The sequence below is a fragment of the Mesocricetus auratus genome, unplaced genomic scaffold, assembly GCF_017639785.1.
Source record: "Mesocricetus auratus isolate SY011 unplaced genomic scaffold, BCM_Maur_2.0 Super-Scaffold_100003, whole genome shotgun sequence".
Lineage (NCBI taxonomy): Eukaryota > Metazoa > Chordata > Mammalia > Rodentia > Cricetidae > Mesocricetus > Mesocricetus auratus.
The window spans coordinates 44747749-44764707 of NW_024429188.1; the positions used below are offsets into that span (position 1 = coordinate 44747749).

General features: G+C 38.8%; 1 protein-coding gene across 1 annotated transcript in view; it reads left to right on the forward strand.

Annotated features, from left to right (window-relative positions):
- The window catches only part of Ar (androgen receptor), a 194428-nt gene that overhangs the window by 167429 nt on the left and 10040 nt on the right, over positions 1-16959 (forward strand). The window contains exons 4-5 of the mRNA XM_005081152.4: positions 9379-9666; positions 14828-14972. Of these exons, the coding sequence (XP_005081209.1) occupies positions 9379-9666; positions 14828-14972 (433 nt within the window). The remainder of the gene's footprint in view (positions 1-9378; positions 9667-14827; positions 14973-16959) is intronic.

The following is a 16959-nucleotide window of genomic DNA, read 5'->3' on the forward strand; positions in this document are numbered from 1 at the left end:
AGAGGAGACATTTAGCATTTGCAGTTTTGTGTTCTGGCTTCCCACAACCTCCATATTAAAAGTAGATTCCTCCTGTTGCAAGCACAGTATACGAGGCCTGGACAAACAAAAAATGAAAGTAAAAATGTTCTCTGTGCCTTGCTGGAGGCATGCTTTCCTGCCCTGTCCCTTATCCAGTCACCACCTAAACACACACACACACACACACACACACACACACACACACACACACACACACACACACATGACACTCTTGCATGTACACATACAGTCTTTCTCTTTCCCTTTACTTTGCCATATTCGGTGGGAGACAAAGCCAAGTAGGGCTTGGGAGGGGCGTTTCCTCCTCCTCAGGACAAAATTTTAATCTGGCCAAGGAGAACTCCTCTAATGTGAATTGAAAGGCTAATGGGTGGTTTATTTTTTAACTGCTTTCTATTTGCTTGAATACTGGATATTTCTGCTAGTGAAATTTTCCTATAATAAAACCATTAATACTCCAATGGTATTTTTTTACTTACAACATACTGACATAACTAATCCCATTAGCACTAGGCCTTTTTTCTTTTTATCTCTTTTCTTTCTTTAAAAAAGAAAGAAAGAAAGAAGTAAGAAAAAAGAGAGAAAGAAAACTCTCTTTTGCTTTCCAGGTCGTGCTGACCTGTTCAGCATGGACTGTTTCGCATTTGTTTTTAATGTCAGTTTAAATGTAATTGTAAAAGCATGTATGCTCTAAATTCATGTACTTACTTTTTCCAGTGGAAAAGCCTGGTATGCAAAAGCATTTCCAGGCTCTACAATTTCTCATGAGCATGTTTGGGGTAATGATCCTGAGCTCCTCACTCAGGATGGCATTTGGACAGTGAACCCCTTTCTTCTGGCTCAGTAGTCAGAGAAGGGAGACTTGGAAATAGTTTCTGTGCTTTGGCAAGGATGAGCAGCATTGCATATCATTCTATTATTAATTATGTTTACTCCTCCACAAACTGAAAACCATTAGACTAAATAGTCCAACATAAACCTTGAAAGATAAAATTTGATATTCTTTCCCCTGGCTATTCCCCTAACCAAGCACTGAGACTGGGAGGAGAATGGGAGCCAGGAGGCAGGGGTGGGGGCCAAGGAGTCTTTTTGCCTGAGAGGGTATTTGTCATACATTTATTAATCCCACTTGGTCACATTCCCCTGCTATGCTCTCACTTCATGCTTGCCAAGGTCTGGTTTTGTTCTCTACCTGTTGTCCCTCTCCAAATTTTTCCCAATCCGTTTCTAATCCCTGCTTCTGACCTTTCTTAATAATAGCCTGCTGGTCAAGCTGGCAGTAATGAAAGCATACCACCCTGAAAGACATGTACTTCTGTCTTTTGTTCTGCCTATGTGTTTTGGCATGACTTACCTTTGCCCTTTAGTTTCTCCAACTATAAAATGTGGTGAGGGAAAACATAGACAGCATACAGGTCCCCAAACTCTTTGAAAATGCAATATTTCCTTCAACTAAAATCTGAAGTGGAACCCAAAATGTAGGTGTAGACTATAGCTACACTGAAACTCTGATTTGAAAGCAGGTGTGACCACATATTAAAGTTCCCTTTGCCTTTCCACAGACGTTCATAGGCCCCTAAGGTCTCTACTGGTGTGCTAGACTGATAGCTAGTAACTCTTTGAACTATCATACTCTTTCTTACTACATTTTAGTAGGAAATTGACTTGAGAAAGAAGTTAGTTTCTTTACAGAACATTTACCTTTTAAGGACGGAGTGTGAATACAGGGTAATGTACGACTCATTAAGGGTAAAAGTCATCATATATCGGCCTACATAATTTACTTTTTGCTGAGCAAAGTACATGCATACCCTTTTGTAAAGTCACAACCCTGTGACTTAGATCTTGCTATTATATAATGATTCAGAAATTTGTTGGTCTGGCCTTCAGTCTTTCACCCTGAATGGAAACTGATACTTCTCACAATTTGCCACTGTAAGCAGCTTTTCAAAGTGTTTTCTTGCAAGAGGTCCATTTTTGAGAAAAGTCATAGCCTGTCCATTGGCATATACTTTCATGGGACTCGGAAAGGCCTCACTAGGCTTACCTCATTTCCTCCTAAAAGTAGTTATATAGAGTAATCAGATTGGATTTTACCAAGTGTATTTGAAAACTAAATTACAGGAGTAAACAAAGGATTTTTTCATGACCACATATACCATAAGACTACCACAAAACAAATGATAAAGCCTTTTATAGTAACATTTTAAAATTTCAGTGTCACTCTTTTCTTCTTCCACCTGGAACTCAGAGCATATTTCACCTTAGGTGAGTCTTTTAAGTGGTTTAGAATCTGTCTTCTGCCCTCAGATGCCACCATGGTGTTTATATTCCTTCAAACAACCGTATAATTCGAGTACTAATATTTTTTTCCAGTTATACATGTGTTAACTAAGGTGCAGAGAAACTGAATCTTACCCCAAATCTCACAGGAATAGAATCATGATTACTGATGAAACAGTCTGACTCCAGAGTCCTTATATTCAAACCCTTTTATTACTGAAAATTTCATATGTGTATACATGTGTGCTGTATTTACATTCCAACCCCATTCTCCCTCCTCCAATTATGTGCTCACACACACACACACACACACACACACACACACACACACACACGCACGCACGCATGCACACACACACACACTCACACACCATAATAGTTTTTAACTACTCCCTTTTCTATATGAATAAAGATTCCCTACACATAAGGAGAGCTGCCTTGACTATAATCTAGGATTCCTCTGATCTTCTAACCCTAAAGTCATGTAGTAAGATTCACTTACTTTAATTCTTCTAGACGGAAAGATGGCTCATAGGATTCACACCAGAGATGAAAACAAAACCCTCTCTAGGCCAAAATTCATGTGAAGGATTATGTTAGGTTGGAATAGCATTTCTTTACTCCCACCCACTACCCTCCACCCTACTGAGGCTCGGGAACATCTTAGAAGAGGGAGAAGAAAGAATGAAAGAGCTCCAGACATAAAGGCACAACAATTGTGGTTAACAATATAAAACTGTGCAAGAACTAGCCAGTTAAAACTTACAGCATGGAAGATGAAGTGCACTGAGACCCTAACACTAGCTGAGGAGCTATGAGTAGTTGATGGCTGCTGTGGGAGGGTTAGGTTTCTTTGGGGAGAACCTCACTTTCAAAACCAGCTATAGAAAATCTTATTTTTGTTGATTCCCTCAAATGATGATCGTCTTAATGGAAAGACGTCAATATTTTTAAAGCTTACCTGATTCAGCCAAGCCCTTGACATTCAAATGAATTGGGACTTAATACCATTTGCTCAGTCCTCTCACAACAACTGCAGTACTACTTGACGGCCTAACGCACAAAGGTGTATACCTTGGGGGACTCAGAATCTTGGACACCACCCCATTAGTCTCACAGAGAAGATAATTCTTTGATATTTCAAACTCCAAGATGAACTATGGGGAAGTGAGGCATCCTTGGCCCAGTAATTCAAAGTTTCAAAGACTTTAGAATCATCACCTACACCTCTCAGAGTAAGAAGGCATGTAACCCTAGAAAACAAAGAATTCATCTGGAAACACCCCTAAAGTTCGTTGAAGCTAGAGAAACTACAGATAAAACAAATGGAGGTCTCTTTAGGAACACAGCATGAAACCTGATTTGAAAAGGCTCTCTTTGGTGTTGTGGAGATAGTTTCCAAAGGAATCCACTGTCCTGGGAATGAAATACCAGTAGATGGAAACAAGGTCGCACCTTGTGAGGATCCTTTTTTGCTACTACTCTAAATCTGAAAACTAGACACAAAGCAGCTCATATAGCATTAGAACTAACCACTTTTGCTTCCCCATCTCTGTTTTGTCCCTTATTTAAGTAAGCCTCTGCTTTGACATAGTGGTTAGTTTGTGTGTGTGTCTTACAGAGTTATCTTTCACTCTGGGGCTCAGGTGCAGGGGAAGGGAGGAGCAAAGGGGTGGCCTTCATGGAAGAAAACAAGGCCTTGGGCACTGAGTAACAGCTGAGGCTAGCAAACTTCATTGTATAGAATTCCAAGTCATCTAGCAACATGCCAGCCTCTGCTGCAGAATGAGAACAGAGGATCCCCATAGAATGAATGGAATCCGATTTCAATTATGGTCAGTTCAGCCACCCTCTTCAGGCAGCTAGCTCAGAACACCTGGTGCGACTGGAGCCACTATGCTCACACAGACAGCACATTACCAGAGACCTAAAGGCAAATGGGAATGCTCACTCTCTTCTTCAAGCAGATAGATGCTTTATAGCTCTGGAAGAAGACATGAAAATGCCAGCCAAGTTCTTATTGGCACAATTCAAAGAAATGGGAATAATTTCATCTTGATGGATCTTCTTCACAGTCTCTATGTATACTGATCTTGCTTCAAATGAATCTCTTTTGGCCCAGGAGTCATCACCTCAGTGATATATAGAATAGTGGCGACAGACTAAATCTCACTGATAGAAACAACACCAACTACTCTCTTTGTCCCTGTACCTTTTGAATAGAATCCAGTGGATTCATATATATATGTGTGTGTGTGTGTGATTCATTTATTAATTTTAGATTCTTTATCAATAGCTTTAGTATAGTATGGCAAATAGAACATCTGCCTCAGAGAGTAGGCCATATTCATAGCACTATTCAACAGAACTCTCTGAAATAATGGAAATGTTCTCTATCTGTGCTGTTTTGTTTAGTAGTAACTGGCTACATGTGGTTTTTAAACACTGGCAATATGTCCAATGAGACTTAACCATTACATTTTTATTTCCTTTATCTTAATTATTTTAAATAGTCACACAGGACTAGTGGCTACTACATTTAAAAAAGTGTAAACCTAAAAAGGATCTCAGAGAGGCACATACTGAAATAGATCAGAAATAAGCTAGTGAAAGAGAAGCAATGAGTCATAAGAGATTTTAAATTAAGAGCATGACTAAACACGGTATGTGTTCATTCATAAGTAGATATTAGATGTAAAGCAAAGGATAACAAGGCTATAATCCATAGCTCCAGAGAAACTAGGTAACAAAGTGGACCCTAACAGGGACACATGGATCATCCTTGGAAGGAAGATTAGGTGGAATCTACTTGGTAAACTGAGTATGGGGGTGGTAAGGGAGAGGGGAAGGGGATGAGAACCTGAGGGAATGGGATGGTCAAGATGGGAAAGGATGCAGTGGAAGAGCAATGAAACAGATGCCATAATAGAGAGAGCCTCTATGGGATTAGGGAGAAACCTGGTTCTAGGGGAATTCCCAAGAATCCACAAGGATGACCCCAGATAAGATTCCTAGCAATAGAGGAGAGGTTGCCAAAACTGGCCTTCCCCTGTAATCAGATTGGTGAATACCCCAGCTATCATCATAGAGTCCTCATCCAGTAATTGATAGAACCAGATGCAGAACCAAGCACCAGGCTGAGCTCCAGGAATCCAGTCAAAGAGTGGGAGGAGGGAACATATAAGCAAGGGAGGTCAAGGTCATCATGGAGAAATCTACAAATACAGCTGAACCGAGCTCTTGGAAACTCATGACCAGTGGACCAACAGTGGTAGAGACTCCAGAGAACCAAATTAGGCCCTCCATATGTAGAAGACAGTTGTGAAACTTGGGCTATCTGAGAGGCCCCTGGCAGTAGGGCGACAATACAAACCTGATGCATGAGCTAGCTTGTTGGATCCTATTCCCTATGGTGGGATGTCATGCTCAGTCTTAATGGTGTGGGAGAGGGACTTGGCCCTGCCTCAAACTATTGTGTGAGACATTGTTGACTCCTTATGAGAGTCTTTACCCATGAGGAGAAGTTGACTGGATGTGGGCTGGGGGGAGGTAACGGGAGGCAGATGGAGGGGTAGGAGGAAGAACTGTGGCTGAAAGGTAGAATGAAATTTAAAAGAATAAATAAATTATAAAAGAATTCTTTTGTACATCTAAATTTATATTGAAATAAAACCAAAAATCTATATGATTATGATTTTTAAATAAATAAATAAAGTGACTTAGGAATAGACTAAGATCCCAGGTTCCCATCCTAGCTCTGTCATTAGACTGCTTTGCCCTCACTAGATTCAACTTCTCCATCTTTGACTTAAAACTTTGGACTAATATAAGACTTCTCAAAGTGATATGTAAGGGTTGAATTTAGCTTGGAATACATGCATTTCATGACAGTTTTCACATGGTACACGAATGTCTTCTAGGGATAAGAAGGCAGTAAGACATTTTATGCCACTTTGCCAGACAGAATGCCAATCATTCTTCTACACACATATCTATATACTGTATTTCCTGGGTAAACTGTGAATATATTTGAACCCATGAACACTGGATAAGATTATTTCTAAGTACTCTTCCTATTTGCCAGGTTATGAATCTTTTTACCACTACAGTACCCTAAATATGTTTCCATTTAGGCAGGGAACTGAGTATTTTCAGAACTTCCTGTTATGCCATTTCTACATTTAATGCTAGTCACTAATGTCCACTGTCAGGGATAAAGATTAGAGTCAAAGAAGAGAAAACTTAAGGGATTCAGACTCCTTGGAGAACTCACAAGATAAAGTACAGAGAATGTAGGTTTTCTGGTTAAAACAGGTTCAGACCATTGAGGTTATTTTTCCCTATGCTCAAGACTAGAAAATACCAGCAATAAGATTGGGGTCTGTCTGTGAACTGCACCACAGGGGCATTCTGGAGGCATCATTCGTTTGTATGGCCATGTACAAGAAAAAGGCCCAGTGAAAGAAATGGATTCACCAAATGGCAAAACATTGTGAAGACCAGTCCTCATGTTCTAGGAGTAGATAGATTAGGTTTTTACCAAACCACCAGCCTTATTATGCCTTGAAGTGGGAGGTGAAAGTTGTCAATGGACATACATATCGCCTTATTACTGTGTGTGTGCTCAAATCCTGAAGAAACGATTTTTGAGCAAGGATATATTGCAAAGTTGAGATCACAGACTTCCTTGTTATTTTTCCACTCTTCTTCTACACACCCTTGATCTACACACCATTTTCTTCTCCATGTCCTAGGTTTTGATATGAACATGCAAACTATTATAACTTTGGTTTACCGAGTAAGAGTATGATAAAGTTTGAAGTAAAGGCTCTACTTTTCTAATTAGGCCTTAAAGTCTATTCCAGATATGTCATTTTTCTGTGGAGTCAGAAGCAGATATTTAGTTGGTTTTATCACATTTATGCACTTAAATTGAGGGATCAACTTCTCTTTGTTCTGTATTTATTTATTATTTTAGAGGATTAGGGAAAAATAGAGTTTATGGTCTACTCTCACTGCATCTGCTTCTGGTAGATCTCAGAATTATGACCTTTTCATTTATTCATACTTATCAATACAAGTGTTAGGGAAAATAGTACAAAGTAATCATTGGAATGCCAGAGGGCCTTTAAAGTAAGTGTGTGTGTGTGTGTGTGTGTGTGTGTGTGTGTGTGTGTGTGTGTGCCGGTGTGTGTTCAGGTATATGCACACACACAAGTGTTCACACATAAGACAATATGTGTGTGAGCATGTCAGGAAAGTAGTTCTTAATGACTGAGTTTGGTATTACTGTGGTTGTTTTAAAGAATATTATTATATCTAACATCCTAACAGCTGCCTGCTAGTATGATTTCTGTTTTTTATAGACAAATAATAGAGTCATGGAGAGTGTATTATTTGTTTAATATTATTATAGGCTCTAACTCTTTAGCTTCCCTTTCTTCTCCTCTGCTAAAGAAGAAAATCAATGTGTGTTATGTTATATGATCAACTAGGAATATCATCCAGACAACATCTGAGGTACTTTTTAGTGTGTGGTGGGAAACAGCACACCAGAAAATTCCTGCTCACTGATCCTAGTGTGAAATGATTTGGTAGTCTGAAGATATAAAGGATTTTCATACTCTTTTCTAAACTTCATTCCTATCTGATACATAAGTTCTCAACTGCTGTAAATCTAGTGTCTGAATCTCTACAATGTCATGAATGTGTGGCAATCTTGCTGTCCACAGAGAATCTTAAGTACCAATGTGTGTGTGTTTGTGTGTGTGTGTGTGTGTGTGTGTGTGTGTGTGTGTGTGTGTAATAAACCTGGTAGGTAAACCTGGTACTTCCAGCTACTGAGAAGCTGAGACAGAAGAATCACAAATCCAAGGCATGCCCAGCTTACAGAGTAAATTCAAAGGAAGCCTGACCAGCTTTGTTAAATTCTAGTTGCTAAGTAAAAAAAGAGGACTTAGGATATTGGCTAGGTGATGAGTATTTATTAAGTACAGACTATGTTCAATGCCCAGTGCTAAAAAGAATGTGTATATAGAGAAACTGGACCTGATTTCGAAATGTGTATACTCTTTGTTACCCATTTAGAACCCACAGAATTAGTCCAGGTCTTTATTCAGCAGGTCTTTTTGGTCGCTTTCTCTAACACAGATGCATTTGCATAACTTATTTACAACAATCAGAATTTGCCTATAATATATAAGTCAGAACTTGCTAATATCAAATATAGACAAATTTATATTGTTGTTTTGTTTATATTGTTCATTATTTGCTTATGGCTTTTAAGACAAAACCTGTACTTCTTAATACAATACACATTGTCCATTAAAACCAGACCACAGTTTGTTCATAACATGATAGATATAGACAGTCTTTTCCCATATACAACATAAACTATAAGCACATTGATTTCTAGTTTCCCCATTTCTTCATGCCCTTTCTACCCATATTTTCCTAGTGGAAATTATTATCAGTATTTAAGACCTATGTGAAATGCCAACTTTGAAATAAAGTATTTCCTAACCTCACCATGTAGAAAGACTATTTTCCCCTTATTCGTGATGCCTCTGTTGTAGTTTTTGCTATTCTGGCACTTTCTAGACTTGTTTGTGGGTATTTATTTCTCTTCTATAATACTGTAGCTGGGCCTATGTTCTTTGTTACCTAAAAACAAATCTTTCCAATATAAGTGTGGAGAATAGACAAATAAAGAAATAAGTCATGAATGTTTTTGTAAATGAATCAACTGAATGTTCCAGGTATAATTACTGAAGTCTGCACTTGGGTCAAACTGATTTAAGGATATACTAGAGTGGTCTGTAACATGGACCAAAGGAGAAAACAATACACAATACTTTGGGGTTTAACAGAGATGGAGGATAACTCACTCATTCAACCAGTGTTGAATAAACACTTGTCCTTAGGAAACTTAGACTCTATGACCAAAGAGAAACATCTAATTTTTTAGCTCAGTCACTTTTCCTAACAGAGAAACTACAGTGTGTATTTTTGGCCACTGATTCTATATTCAAATTTCTTTTACTTCTTTAATAGCTCGTAAGCTGAAAAAACTTGGAAATCTAAAACTACAGGAAGAAGGAGAAAATTCCAGTGCTGGAAGCCCCACTGAGGACCCATCCCAGAAGATGACAGTATCACACATTGAAGGCTATGAATGTCAGCCTATCTTTCTTAATGTCCTAGAAGCCATAGAGCCAGGAGTGGTATGTGCTGGACATGACAACAATCAGCCTGATTCCTTTGCTGCCTTGTTATCCAGCCTCAACGAGCTTGGCGAGAGACAGCTTGTACATGTGGTCAAGTGGGCTAAGGCCTTACCTGGTAAGGAAAAGGAAAATGAGTAAGTGGGATAAAGGATATCGTATTTATTGAATGGTTCCTTGGACCAGGTACTCGTTAACTCAAGCAGTACTCAATATCACACTGTAGATGAATGATTGTCATAGAAAAAGTCTCACTTTAAACATTGAGGAAATTGAAACTCAGAAAGCAAGAGGAAAGACAGCATGCCAGTATCACATATGACTTCACTGATGCACAGTAATCATACTTTGTCATAACCCCCAAGTGACATATCTTACAGCTATAGCTATATGATCCTCAAGATCTTCTTCCACATATAAACATGTAAGTTCATTCCAGAGGCAGTATTACTTCCGAGCTATCTCACAGGAATTTTTACATGAGATTGCAGAAAGAAAGTTGGAAGCCAGAATACTTGGGTTCTTGTCTTAGCTCTGTTCAATACCCATTTGTGATCCTTTACCCTTCTGGGTCTGTTTCTTTATTTGTGCATATCAAGAGCATTTTTGATTAACATGATAACTTTTAAACTTCACATAAAGGAACCCTTAGTGGGTTTTACAGTACTTTAGAAATCATGGTGGGAAGAAAGGTTAGGTCATGCTGAAAGAACTACCAAGTGATTTTCTTACTTCCCTATGATATCTCCAGTAACAAATGGGAACTCACTTCCTTACTAGGTCATTTATTATTTAAATAAGCCTTATTATTTAACTATAATAGATTAGGGAAGTTTTAGATAGCTTCTATCTATGGAGTCACAAACATTCCTTTAGAAGACAAACTACTAATTTTTTTAAAAAGCATTGTGCAGATACAAGTGACCCACTCCATATATTTAAAGGCAGAATCTCTGCCTGATCCTCACTACCCCTCCACCTCATGTCCCTCAGCACTACCCCCAACTACACCATAAGCTGCTTGTCACCAGCACACAATCTTGTGGCTTTTAGGAATTCATTTTGACAGGCAATGAAGCATATGCGCTTTAAAGATCCTCCCAATTCCATGAGTATATGATTTAAAGATTCTTTTGAAATTTCAACAACCAAGTCTCTTCCTGTGAAGTCAAAGATTAACCAACCTTTTAATAAAAACAGGTATGCATTATAGTGGAAACAAAGCAACTTTCTGATTGGTTTACCATAAGAATTCCCTATGAAGTAGGTGCCCATTCCTCTATTTTACATAGAATGTGATTATCATACAGTTAAAGACAAAAATGCACATGTACATATATAAAATAGAATAAATACAGGTTGATCCTAGGTCCTCCTAATTCCAAACTACCTCTAAGCTATGAACTCTAGCTGTTGTGTGTAATGGCTCTCTGTTTCGGCCATTCTTAGCTTTACAATGAGGGGTCAAAACCTCATAGAAGGCCACCTTGTCATATAATGGGCTTTCTACTTTTGTAAAATTTGCATTTTGATTGTAAAGAACTCATTTTGTATTTCTAACTCACAAGGCCCCTGGCCTAGCTTCTAGAACTTCCCTACTAATTTCTCACATCAGAAAACAGAGTTTAAGTATCCAATAAGATTAGTGGGCAAGAAGCCCAAGGACTGTGGCTGGATATGCACTGTGCCAAAATTGAGAGTTCACATGGGGAGCAAGAATACAAACAAGAAAAAACACATTATTATCATTTATCCAGCTGGATGTCTTGATGCCATTTTTAATGGTGATTCTCAATTTCCAAATATTTAGCATGTCTCATTTTACAGGATGCACAACCTTTCCATACACACGAGTCTCATAAATGATCAACAGCTCAAAGAAGTGAGCTAACTTATTGCATTAGTTACTTAACAATGGAACAAGAGCCTGAGCTCAGACACTTTGATTTTTAATTTGGTGGCCTTAGAACTAACCTACTGCAAATGACCATGGCATTTCTTTTACCTGGAAATACTGGCTCAACCCTCAGCATGGGAAGTCATCTCCTTGCATTAACAAATCTTTGAGCCAAAATCAGTTTAGCATTTGTCTTTCCAGAATAAATGACCTCTGACACCAAATCATTTAGAAGAATATCTCCTAAAGGAAGCTGATTATTGCATTCATAAGAATGGTTATTCAAATTGTCCATAATCACCTACTAGTTCAAGTAATTTGTACATTCATCATTTGAGTTTCTGTCCTATACAAGAACCTAGTCAGATGAATTTTGTTGTACATTTTCTGTGATGATGATAATATCTAGAAAATTTCTCATATGGTGCCTGGCACACTAATAATTATAATTAAAAATTGGAGACACTTGAATCAATATACAGCTTATTGAAAATCAGATATATCTACATTGGAATATTAGTTATGGGTTGATATGTAAACTTGAGTAAATCATGGGTCTTTGTGCAGCTCTTTCCTCATCTCTAGAGATGACAGGATACTTGGAAAACTGTCATCAGCATATGGTTTATGTATACAGAATACTTAGCACAGGAGGTGAAACACAGTAGCTGCTCTCTAGATGGTAGCTTAGAATTAAGATGATTGAGTCCTAAAGCTACAGTTTGCATTAAGCTCAACCTAAATTGCCACCAGCCTTCCTTAGACATTGACGTCAGGTTTAAACTGTCTTCTTTGAAGACGTTGGCTGGCCAATGCACTATAGCAACATTAATTTCCAGGCCCCGTTTTTCATACAGTGTCCCAAACTAGACATAAGAACATGCACGTCAGTAGTGCTGATTGCTGCTAGTAATAATGTTTATTCAATTCTAATTAGAAAACAAGGAAACATCATCTATTCCATGTTGGTTGTGTCTCAAAACTTGAGCATAATTCCTCCTATTTCACCAGAACAACCTAACAATAGCCTGACACTACAATTTCTCCCTGCCTTTCCTTATTATCCATGTAGTCTGAACAGGCTACTTCAAAAGCTATGCACTAAATGAACAGTCAATTGTTACAAACAGAATGCAACTATAATGGAAAACTCGTATTCTATGTTGTTTATGTGTACAAAGGTACTGTGTCTGAGCACTAAACAGATCTAAGTACTGTCAATTAGTATTACAGCCTAACTGAAATGTTTCCCTTTCACATTTTTGTTAGTTCTCTGGTATTGGAGAATTGGGTGAGGGAGCATCTGTATAGTTTCTTTGATACGTACACAGTTTAATACTTCCCCCTACACATACTTTCAGAGTCACACATTCCACTAGAAGATCAAAGCTTACTTACCAGGTTTTATTCCTGTCTACTTACTGCATCACACCATAGATTATCAGTGTTCAAACTCCCAGGACTCTTTCCCCAGGTGAACCTTAACTGTTGCCTCATTAAACCTGGCCTCTTGTCTTCTATGTGAAAGGATCAGAGCTAGGGATTCTATAATATAGAAGGGTTCTGGGAGAGAAACGCTCTCTAGTTTGAGGCTCCAGACAGTTTCATTTGTCAATACGATGAAGAGAGAAACACTGGCCTGGGAGCTAAAATTACAGTCAAGGGTGGTGCTATGAGGAATTCTAGAACAGCATATAACTGGGAGATCTGAGATCTAAACCAAAATGAAAATGAAAGGGTAAGTGGGTGGGTGAGTGGGCAGAAAGCATTCTGTTCATGAAGACCTCACACCTGAGCCCATAGCAAAGAAAAGCAGATGATCTGAATAACCTCTGAACTGTGACCACCGGTAGGTGATTAAAAGAAAGAGTGGAACAGAGAACTGAAATTCCTGGATTCCAGTTCTAGTTCAGCCATGCTAACTGCATGATCTTGGGCAAGTCATATAATTGCCCTAATTTTTAGGTTCCATGTTGATAAAATAAGTGTCACATTGTCTGTCATCTAGGGGCATTAAAATCAAATGAGGTCAATTCACAGATGCTTTCTCCAAATTCAAAGAAAAAAATTAGTGGTAATTCTTAATTTGTAGGAGAAAAATAAAGGTGGCACTAGTAAGGATGATCTGTGGAGTAATATTTTAAATTTTTTAACGATGCAAAGAATTGGAAAATTCCAGAAAACTTGGCCTATATGTTCTACCTAGGTGTCATTACAGATATAACTTTTGGGATGCTGCTTCCTTCACTTAAGGAAAGCCATTTAGAGGGAATCACATTTCTGTTCTATAAAAATTGAATTATACATATTAAGAATCCATACCTCATGTGTCTGATTAATATTTTGCAAGTGTCCAGTCAAATACCTAGACTATACTCTGTATTAACGATTAATAGGAAGATAAACTTGAAGTCTTGTAGAAGAGACAGATATCCATTTCTAAATCATGATATTGGGAATTGAGCTCTTTAGTTAGCTAAAGCTACCCCACATTCCTTGCAAAGGTAAAGGTATAATCATTGGCCCATGCTCTTGGATAAATTGGAAAATGCTCCACAGAGGAGGTAGTTTTTGGAAAAAAAAACCTTGAAAAACACTCACATGAGTGTTGCACCATAGGCAAAGGCATCTGCCTAGGCAGAGGCCTGGAAAAGCACAAGGCATTGAAAAAGAAGAAGTGGGGCCTAAATTATCAGAAGGCAAGTGACAAGAAATTAGTCTACTGGTGCGAGTCATACAGAGGCTCTTATTGTATAATAGCAGCAGTTTAGGTGTGAGGCAGATATAAAACTAGAGGGTCAATGTTAAGTAGAAAAAAGGGAAAGAAAGATTTGTGTAGGAAAACAGTCTAAAGGGGGGATGGAGAAAGCAATGCTTGTTAAACTCCTCCTAGCATTTGCAGATATGTAAGAGTACCCCCCTCCCAGTTGTGGCACAGCTGACATCAAATTACAACTAGAAGACAGCTTTGTAAAGTGAGAAGAACTGTACACGTAGGAGAACTGGCAGTTAAACTGAATCTTGCCAATGTTGTAATGATCAAGAATGTGGACTTGGGAAGTCAGTCTGCTAGATACACTCATAGGACCTTGAACACATTTCTGAGCTTCTACAAATAGTGTGAGATTACTACTCTTTTTTCCAAATATCAGTACCCTTTCTGATGCTACCATGATCTCATTGGAAGAGCTTAGAGAAGGAGAATAGGTCCCCACCATGTAGATTGCTCTTCTCCACCACCCCTCCCTCAAGAGCCGTCAGTAAGGTTCTTTAGGGCTCCTCAGTGGCTATGTGGGAGCCAAATTCTCAGCAAAGCAGATGCCCAGACATAACTCAGCCCACCAATGGCAATCTGACTTTGGCTCTGTACCATCTTTTCCAGGATTCCGCAACTTGCATGTGGATGACCAAATGGCAGTCATTCAGTATTCCTGGATGGGACTCATGGTATTTGCGATGGGCTGGCGGTCCTTCACTAACGTCAACTCCAGGATGCTCTACTTTGCACCTGACCTGGTTTTCAATGAGTAAGTACTCCTGTGACCAGTCTTGTATCCCTCTGCTACCACTGAGGACTTCTGTCAGTCACTATTTCTTGAGCAATTACTTTCATGCCAGGATTATGCTTAGTACTTCCTAAAACCTGTCTCACTGAGTTCTCATGATAATCAGATATCTTTGCATATATAGTCATGTCTTTTGGGATGTGGGAGCTTATTTGTATCAAAATAAAATGGCTTTGCCATTTCTTTTTTTCTTAAATAAGTTGAATTCATATCTGTCTTCCTACCAGCTATATTTATATTTCATCAATTTGACCAAGTGCTTAGAGTTTGGAATCATATTCTCTTCTAAAGTCTTAGTTCTGTTATTATCCATCTTTGGACAAGATCCCTTAACCATTTTAAATGGGAATTGATGGGTGTGGTCATCCAGACCAATGGTTTATATAAATACTTTAAAAAATCTTTTAGGCCAGGGATAATGGCTCAAAGAATCCTAGTATTCAAACCACTGAAACAGGAGGATCAGGAGTTCAAGATTAAGTTTACGTGTGTAGGACATTCAAAGCCAGTCACCAGCCTATAGGCTTTAAAGTAACATTTTCTCTCACTGGGCAAGAAAGAAAGGAAAGAGAAAGGAAAAATGAATGGAAAGAGGGTGGGAAAGGGAAGTGGAAGGGAAATAAAAAGAAAAGGAATGGAACCTGCTGGGGATCCTATTCTGGTGCCTTTTCCCCTTTTCCTGATAGTGATAGTGATAGTGTCCCCTGTATTCATTATCTGAGGTTTTGAAGGGGCTCTTTGAATGGAGATAACCAGAGTAACTTTCCCAAGATCCTTAAGCTAGTTTCATTACAGAGAATCGCTTCAGTCAGGGAAGGAATTGACCTTCCTCCTCCTTCAGGCCTTTCAATAAAATCCACAGACTTGTGGTTCCTTAAAACACAGCAGAGCCATGAAAGGCAGAGTAAGTGTCCCCAGCTGCTCTCTTTCATCCTAGCCAGCACTGGTAGTCAGAAGCTAAGAATAGCCACCAGGACTTTGGTTTCCAGAACTTCCAAGAGTTACCTTTAATGCCATCTTCTGGGGCAGACATTGTAAAGCCCCACAAATTCTGCTGCTCTTGATTGGATCAACTCTCCAGGCACTAGTTCCACCTTCCTCAGAGCCCTGAGATCTTTGGGGTCTATACAGTAATCAGTTTCTAAATAGCCATTTCCTTCTCTCTCAAAGTATGCCTATGGCAGCTCACCTCAGTTTTGTAGTAGTTCTCATCCATCTCATGAGAATATGCCACAGAACTTCTAAAGGTATCAGACTTAGCTCTATCAAGCCATGAACATCCTGAAACAGGGTTCCTTTCTATTTGTACCTATTGCATTAAAGTCCACAGAGTCCTTAAAAATATCTAGATCAGTGCTTCTCAACATAGATACTGTTGACATTTTGGGATGTTTTTATGTACAAGATGTTATGCAGTTTTGTATAATGCATTATGTTTAGTATCCCTGGTACCTGCTTGATAAATAAAATTTCAGTCATTTTGAGACCCAATTTGACCCCATACATTTCTACTTCCCACTGGAAATGCAGTATTTCCCAGGAAAAACTATGATTGCTTTCAGCTGAGGTCCAGGGAGACAGAGATGGGTACCTGAAGCTGGGAAACCCATGTGCTGCTCTATGGAATGCCAAAACCCTATTCTCAGTAAAGTTTTCTTCATTCTTTCCATCTTTATGGAATTCCCATGTTGTAAGGGAAATGGGCTTAAATGCTAGCTCTGTAACCATGGGAGAATTGCTGAAGTTCTCTGAATCATCCATCTCTCATCACAGAATGATGAATAATGTAATAACACCTTCCTTACACATCAATAACTAAGTGCTTACCATGTGCCAGGCACTATGTTTAGTGTTTTCCGATCTTCACTTTTCCCTTTCCCTTTTATCAATGACTACTTCTGCTCTCTTTTTTAATTCCATCCCTAACCCTTATTTTTACCCCTACTGC